Source organism: Engraulis encrasicolus, chromosome 16 (assembly GCF_034702125.1).
Source record: "Engraulis encrasicolus isolate BLACKSEA-1 chromosome 16, IST_EnEncr_1.0, whole genome shotgun sequence".
Lineage (NCBI taxonomy): Eukaryota > Metazoa > Chordata > Actinopteri > Clupeiformes > Engraulidae > Engraulis > Engraulis encrasicolus.
In genome coordinates, this window is record NC_085872.1 from 15,552,029 (window position 1) to 15,560,337 (window position 8,309).

General features: G+C 46.1%; 1 protein-coding gene across 1 annotated transcript in view; it reads right to left on the bottom strand.

Moving 5' to 3' along the window:
• Positions 1-507: 507 nt before the first annotated feature.
• pex5lb (peroxisomal biogenesis factor 5-like b) overlaps positions 508-8,309 on the bottom strand; it is an 18,671-nt gene continuing 10,869 nt past the window's right edge. Inside the window, exons 7-13 of the mRNA XM_063218834.1 lie at positions 6,796-6,915; positions 6,258-6,401; positions 5,483-5,553; positions 4,720-4,929; positions 3,894-4,059; positions 1,743-1,900; positions 508-954 (exon numbers count right to left, since the gene is read on the bottom strand). Coding sequence (XP_063074904.1) covers positions 765-954; positions 1,743-1,900; positions 3,894-4,059; positions 4,720-4,929; positions 5,483-5,553; positions 6,258-6,401; positions 6,796-6,915 — 1,059 coding nt within the window. The 3' untranslated portion in view covers positions 508-764. The remainder of the gene's footprint in view (positions 955-1,742; positions 1,901-3,893; positions 4,060-4,719; positions 4,930-5,482; positions 5,554-6,257; positions 6,402-6,795; positions 6,916-8,309) is intronic.

An 8,309-nucleotide genomic window follows, 5' to 3' on the forward strand; every position in this document is an offset into this window, starting at 1 on the left:
TAACATTTCCCAAACGGCATGGATGACGAGCCTCCCTTGGTTTGCTAATGGTTGTTTGCTTCTCGACAAAGTGGCAGGAGTTCCCGATTTTTTTTGGGTGCTCAGAAAGTACTTGCATTGCTCTTGACCTGACTAGTAGCAATGTTGAAGGTGTTGCGTCACGTGGAGGGCACGGCCTGGCTACCTGAACGGTGCTAAAAGTGCTAAAAGTACAGTTACTGGATATCTAGTTGAACTCAGACTAGCGTTTCATTTGCTATAGTAGTGGACCACAGTGCTACAGCACGCAGGTGCTCATCTGGGGCATTTCCCTTGTCTGGATCATGAGGTTTGTGTCGTCAAGGGGCTACAGATAGTTACACATTCTAATCGGAATCTTTCTGCAGTGATGCTGTGTTGAGTATAATGTAAAGTACGCAAAGGAAAAAAATACATATTTTGATGCTGTGTCATAAGATATTATAATAGTCATGTAGTGAGATGATTCTTTAGAAAGAAACGCTCATACAGTAGTAGAATAACATTGTGCTTTCCTTCTGTGGAGGGCTGGCTCTCACCTCCCCAATCCCACACCCCCTTGTGATGTGCTGATCTGTGGCATTCACCATACTGTGCAAATGTCAGAGCTCCCCAGGAACCCCTGACACGTGTCCTCCTCCACCCTCGAGGCCCGTATCCAAGTCAAAGTGCATGGTGGGAGCTTGTGTTGGGTCCATGACTGGAATCCCAGAAAGCAATTCTGGTGAGACCATGTGGCAAATCAATCACATCTCCACGTTAAACGCCCTCATGAGAAGGTCCAGGTCGCCCACGCTCGCTGCGTGGAAAAGCTCGGGCAGGTCCATGAGAGACAAGGCGATGCGCAGTGCGGCCCAGATGTTACCGGACATCACCTGGTGGCTTTTGTTCTTCCTCTGCTGGTGCAATGCAGTCAGGAAGTTGCTCACCGCTTCTCTGTAAAAAAAAAAAAAGACATCCGAGCAGATCATGTTCAGTCAGAGTGCCTCCAGCAGTGGGAGGCTTTTTTAGTATCATTAATCAAAGGCCCAGTAAGGAAATAATACAATGCGGATTTTACGTGTTGTTTCAAGAAATACACATCATGTTTGAAGACTTTTTTTTCTTTTTGTCTTTTTTATGATAGGACAATGAAGGTGGTGACAGGAAGCGAGTGGAGAGAGAGAGAGACGGGGAGAGGCCGGCAAAGGACCCAGGCCGGGAATCGAACCCGGGTCAGCCGCATGGTAGCCGAGTGCCCTACCGTTTGGCCACGGCAGGCAGGGCCAGAAGACCTTTTTTTAATCTGTGGAGGCTTCATCTCCACACATAATCTGAACTGACTGGATGATACCTAGAGTAATAGGCCTATCTTTAAGATCTGTCAGAATTTGGTCACCTAAACAGGACCCGTTTATTGAAAAGTATATAAAATGGTGCATTTAAATAAACAAACAAGCGACAGCATGATGAAAACTAAACATCTTACTTTGGCATGCTTAAAAAAAAAACATCTACATAAATGAATATTGGCAAAAAGCTGTGGCGCAGTGTGCTAAGCCCCCCACATTTGGGCTTTCATGCCCATGGAGACCCCGGTTGGAGTCCGGACGGGGTCATTTCCCAATCCTCCCCCATCTCTCTTTCTCCCACTCACTTCCTGTCAGCATCTCATACTGTCCTGTCAATAAAGGCATCAAAGCCCCTAAAAGATATACGTATGTATATTTGATAAAACAGCTGACCTGTGTGCCCCCAGGTTGATGCAGCTGATGCCGAGGTTGTAGCGCGAGCGGATGAAGCCAGGCTGCAGTTCCAGGGCCCGGGTGTAGGCCTCCACGGCCTCCTCACTGCGGTCCCCGTTCGCTAGCGTAGCACCCAGCCGGTTCCACAGCAGGTAGTCCTGAGGACACACAACAGGCCACAGGCTTAGTGCCGCTCTCTGAAATGGCACTACCACAAGATTTGGTAGCTTGTTGACCTTGTTTTCCATGAGTGCAAGATTGTTTTAGCCAAAAAAAATGGAAGAGAGAGTATTGGGAGCAGTCAAACTGCTTTTCCTTTATTTTTTTATTTTGCATTTTTTTTATTGACGTAGTTTCAGCACATATGCTTGTCTCTTCTACAGGCCATCTACTTGAACATTCATCATCAGCACTAACTCTGGTGATGACTCATGGCGCTGCAGAATTTGATACTGATGCACAATCAAGTATCATATATTTCATCATCTGATTGGCCCAAGCCCTGGCTGAAATGGCTTAAATGAAATATTGAACTATATGAAATGATGAAATATAGTCCTTTTTGTAGGTCCTCAACATACGATGACACTGGAAAAATTGAACAAATACAATAAAGAGATCTGCATTGCAAAAAAACAGCTGTTTCAGAGGTATTATGATACTTAGCAGACATGTTATAATTTAAGCAGCTTCCATTGTCATGCAAGGTGACTGTGTGTGTGTGTGTGTGTGTGTGTGTGTGTGTGTGTGTGTGTGTGTGTGTGTGTGTGTGTGTGTGTGTGTGTGTGTGTGTGTGTGTGTGTGTGTGTGTGTGTGTGTGTGTGTGTGTGTGTGTGTGTGTGTGTGTGTGTGTGTGTTTGTTTAACTATAGGACAGAGAGTGCAAAAGAGATAGAAAGGGAGGTGTGTGTGTGTGTGTGTGTGTGTGTGTGTGTGTGTGTGTGTGTGTGTGTGTGTGTGTGTGTGTGTGTGTGTGTGTGTGTGTGTGTGTGTGTGTGTGTGTGTGTGTGTGTGTGTGTGTGTGTGTGTGTGTGTGTGTGTGTGTGTGTGTTTGCAAACCTCTGTGTTAGCATTTTATCTCTGCTCTTTATTCGGCCATGTGTTCAGAATACATTATCACTTGTCCTCCAGTCACCATCTGTGGCAGTAGCACATGGTTGACCTTTACTGGTGTCTTAAAGGTACACTGTGCAGGAAATGGTCAAAAAAGGTACTGCAACTATGCTGCTCATTGAAACTGGGGTGCCTTTTGCCAAATTTGATATTTTCATGAAAGGTTACTAAGTAATAAGTTCATATTTTCTAGTATGGCCCAGTCATTTTTGCAGCTAAAAATGGCTATTTCTGGAAATTCAAAATGGTGGACCATGTACAAAAAGTGCAATTTTTCCAGTCATAATGAGTACTTAATTTGATGGTGGTGGTAAGTATTCATGAAAAAGGTAACATTAGTGAAGGGGTAGCATGAATTCTGGAAATTAATAACTAAAAATCTTACACAGTGTACCTTTAAGACAGCATTCATTCCTCCATCATTCATTCATTCATTCCTCCATCATTCATTCATTCATTCATTCATTCATTCATTCATTTGCTCAATCACTTCATGGAACGTTGCGTGGTGCCGGAAGCTTGCAGGTTCTTACCCCGCTCTGCCTGACCCTGTGTCCTTGAGCAAGATACTTAACCCCAAGTAGCTCCTGGTGGAAGGGTGGTACCCTGCGTGGCAGCCACTGCCGGTGCGTGAATGAGAGTGTGAATGGGTGAACGTGAGGCATACAATGTAAAGCGCTTTGAGTGCTCGCTGGAGTAGAAAGGCGCTATGTAAATGCAGTCCATTTACCATTTACCATTTGTGTGACTGCCTCTTTTTAAAAGGCTATGTTCTAGGTAGCCTATGTCTGCTGTTGCTGTTGCCCAGACTTTATACAGTAAGTACAGTATGGGTATTGTATAGGTACTCTAGGTGTAATGTATGTGTACTGTCTATGTCTAATTGTCTATGTCCACACCTAAAGTCTATGTCTATGTCTGCATGGGAAAGTAAGAAACGTAATTTCAAATTCTTTGTATGATCAGCGCATGTAAAGAAATAAAGCCGACTTGACTTGACTTGACTTGACTTGACTTGACTTGACTTGACTTGACTCACCTCAGGCCGCACGGACAGGGCTGAGTTGAAGGCCTCCACTGCCTTGTCGAACTCTGAGCTGAGGTTGAAGAGCACTCCCAGGCCCGTCTGTAGGTCTGGGTCCACCTCCTCGATGTTCTGCACCACCGCCTCCTGGTAGAGCTCCTTCACCTCCACAAGCTGAGAGCTGCAGTGGAGGCCACATGGATTCTACGCATCAGTCCTCTTGCTTTAGTGGATTTATTACTAAGTGGCTTCTGTCTACAGCGTGTTTCTGGAATATAACTGAATTAGTGATCTTGACATTTTATATAAAACAGACTTTTTTGTACTTTGGATGTGACTGGAGCTAGGGTCATAACCCTTATATGGCATACATAATTCTATCAGTACAAAGAAACTGAACTCGTGTCATTTTTGGTATAGTTTTTGTTGCAAGCATCTTAAGCACTAAATCGGGGGTGGGGAACTGTTTTCTTTCGAGGGCCACTTCAAATTTTATTTAGTCCTCCAAGGGCCGTACTATGAATACAAAACAGGATTTCCACCTGCATTTTAGGTCTACATTGAAGGTGGCCACATTTACAACAGACCCTACCTTCACTCGGTCCACTGAAAATATACATTAATTGTATTTCGAATGTACTGTCTAGGATTTCTTTACAACACATGTCATATTTCATGTGAAACATAATGCATAACATAAAAATTACATCGGGGACTGGATAAGATGGCCTCAAGGGTCAAATATGGCCCTCGAGACATAGGTCCCCCACCCCTGCACTAAACCATATTGTGTTGACTTCTATTATTCCATAGTTGTATGCGCTGTGCCACATGCTCGTACCAGACCAGCGGGGAGATGGGGGAGCTCCTGCGCTGGGGCAGGGGGGAGCCGTCCAGGGGGCTGCGGTTCTGCAGCAGGTGCCTGTACTTGGGGTTGTGGCGGATCCAGCGGTGCAGAGCCTCACAAGCATCCTGCTGGAGCCCTGCGTTGGTCAGGCTGACGGCCAGAGCCATCAGAGCTGTGAGGTTGTGGGGGTGCAGCTCCAGACACCTGGGAAGGCAGCGGGCAGCGGGCAGCGGGCAGGAGAGGGAGATAAAACAGAACGGAAGCCAGGAGGGAAGCGAGAGAGGCAGACAGCGAGAGAGGCAAGCAAGATGGAAACAAAATGACAGATAACAGATGGAGGGGAAAAGAGAGATGGCACGAGAGGGAGAGTGAGAGACGGAGATAAATAGAAAGGCGCTTATTGGATTTAAGAAGCAAATCAAGGATTCAACAATAGATTTAGCTCGTGTCCAGATTAGGTCCTAACAAAGGACCCTGGAATCCTGGCAAATTCTAATCCCTGCGGTTTTCATACAGAGTGATATTACCATGGCAAAGGCTCTCCCCTCTCTCTACGACACAGCCGTTTAATATCTCCAACACCAAATTTGAAAGATTAACTTCAACCCCCCACATAACATCAAAAAACATCAACATCTCTCTGGTTGGTGACAGTTTTTTTTAAAGCCACAGCCTTTAAACGTGTGTATACACAGACCCAATAGCATGTGTTCATGGTGGCGTGCCATTCAGTACCCCCATTTTCCTGCATGCTCACCTTTGGAGGCAGACAATGGCAGCCTGCTCGTTCTCATTCTCTGCCTGTGTGGTTCCCAGCACCTGCCAGGCCTGTGGAGAAGGGAAGGCAAAGACCCTTTTTATAAAGCCTGTCCAATGTGTGAAATGCCTGTGCCCAGAAATAGGCGGTAAGCTTCTGTCTGTGCAGCAATGATAAAAGCAGCCCGAGATGAAAAAAAAAGCGCTATTGTGGCCCGTATGACTTTGAGGTTCCATTATTGCAAGGTGAATGGCTACAGCAGCACCAACACTCAATGGGCAAATGTGATTTACAGCTAATTACACTCCCATAGGGTTTCATAGAGTGCAGCAGCATCTGGGCGGTGCTGTGCATGGGTGTAATTGTTGAGCAAGCAGAAGATGGGCCATGAACACGGTTGGTTAGGATGATTAGGGGCGGTCTGAGATTACATCAGTGGGTGATTATGGGTAATATTTGGAAACATGGTGGGAGGGTGGTCTTCGTCAGGCCTTGATTACCGCGAGGAGGGCTGAACTGGGGCAGAAATAGGGCCCGGGCACTTTTGGCTGAAAGGGGCCCCCTCATAATTAGCAGTGCAGAACTGACTCACCGGTGAGCCCAGCACCCTCGAGGGCCCCTATTTTCAGTAAAAAAAATAAATAAAAAGTGATTACATTTCTGAAAATAGGGGCCCACGAGGGTGTGGGGTCCACTGGGAAATGCCTGCTAAGCCGGATGGCCAGTTCAGCCCTGACTGTGAGGAGATATAGTCATGTGAACGGCACCTACGTACCTCCGAGTCTTGCGGGTCCTGGAGAATGGCCGCTTCCAGCAGCAGCACGGCCGTGTTCAGATCCCCTTCCCTGCGCTTCTGAAGAGCCTCCTCGAAGGCGTTAGGACACTCTTTATAAGGATTGTTGGAGTGGAAATAGTAACCCTTTAAGCAAAGAAATAACATTTACCAGGGAGGAACAAGCAGGTGTTGTTTGTATTGACACCAAAGTAACAGATCTGAGGGAATTTTACATTAAAGAGAGATGTAAAGAGAAATCTTTCAATGGTTCTTCAATCAGTAGTTCTTATGATGCTTATGAAATATGAGATGCTATTGTCATGTTACATGAAATGTAAATACCCAATAACTACCACAGGTAATTCCAATGTAACAATGACGAGAGGTGACTCTTTGATGACAATTGACAATTTTGATGATTAAAAGGAAAATATCTATTTCCAGAGATGATATGCTTTTGTCTTTGATCAAAACTGGGTGCAAAAATCAGAAGTAAAAATAAGTTTACCTCAAAGCAATGTCAAGAGGCGGGTCTTACCGATTCATTGGTTGACACGTTTAGCGGAATGCGGCCTTCGTTGTCTGGATCGTCCAACCAGTTTCTACGAGCAAGCTCCTCCCACTCTGCCTGCATCTTATCCCAGAATTGTGTGTCTGACTAGGAAAAGAAGCAAAACAACAAACTGTGTGTTGAGCGGCGTTGAGGAGGATACTGCTGAGAGGGAGGTCCTCAGTTGCCATTAGGGGGCATTACTGTATTTTATTTTTTAAGACAATGGGGGGACGTTGGCAGTCTGAGGTCAAGAGGGCATTGGGAGGCCTATGATGAGGTCAAAGAGGTGTTCGTTCAAAAAAGGTTGAGACCCACTGTTCTACACACAAGACTGCACGTACGAATGCACACACACACACACACACACACACACACACACACACACACACACACACACACACACACACACACACACACACACACACACACACACACACACACACACACACACACACACACACACACACACACACATTGTGTGAGTATTGCATTGATTAAGTCATAAAGTAAGTCTGTCACAGAACCCATTTTGGGCCTCTCAGGCCATGCATCGCATTCCCCATATCATATCACGTTGCTATTTTAATCAAACAGCCAGTTCGAACTATCCTGTTTCATCTGCCCTATCTGTAACATGGAACGAGCCATCCACATTATCTCCTGCAAGCAGTGTTGCCAGATGTGTCTGATCAAATCCCGCCCAAACGGTTCTCAAAAATCGCCAAAATACGCTAAATTCCGCCCAATTTCAACAAATTGCATTGATTTCTATGGGCACAAAACTGCAGAAAAAAACGGCAAATGACCGATTTTTCCCATTTTTACCCGCAGACGGCCATCCCAAGTAGCCCAATTGGACAGGTAACTGCCCAATCTGGCAACACTGCCTGCCAGGCAAGATGATTGTGGTGCTCAATGAGCCGCAATAAGGGATCAAGTAATAGTTCTCACTGTGCTATACCAGAGACCAAAGGGGTCACTTGTCCCGGGCCCAGGGAGAGAGGGATCCCAGAATTGCATCCTTGTTACATTGTAGGCTATGTTGTATTGGGTTTGGGGCCCTTTCAGATGTCTTTGTTCTGGGCCCAGCCAAAGCTGTCAGCGGCCCTGGTAATAAGGGATCAAGTAATACGTAGTTCTCCTTGTGCTATTATACCAGAGGCCGTCTTTTGTCTGCGGCATGAACTTTGCCACAGTTATTCACTAACTATAGATAGACTCTGTCTGGACAGAAAAGACATTATCATGCCTTATGGCCCCCAAAAGGGGAATGTAATTAGGAATCTGTCTCTCTCCCCCTTGATGTGTGTGTGTGTGTGTGTGTGTGTGTGTGTGTGTGTGTGTGTGTGTGTGTGTGTGTGTGTGTGTGTGTGTGTGTGTGTGTGTGTGTGTGTGTGTGTGCGTGCGTGCGTGCGTGCGTGCGTGCGTGTGTGTGTGTGTGTTCGGTGTGTCTGTGTGCGTGTGTGTGTGTGCGCGTGTGCGCGTGTGCGCGCGCCTAG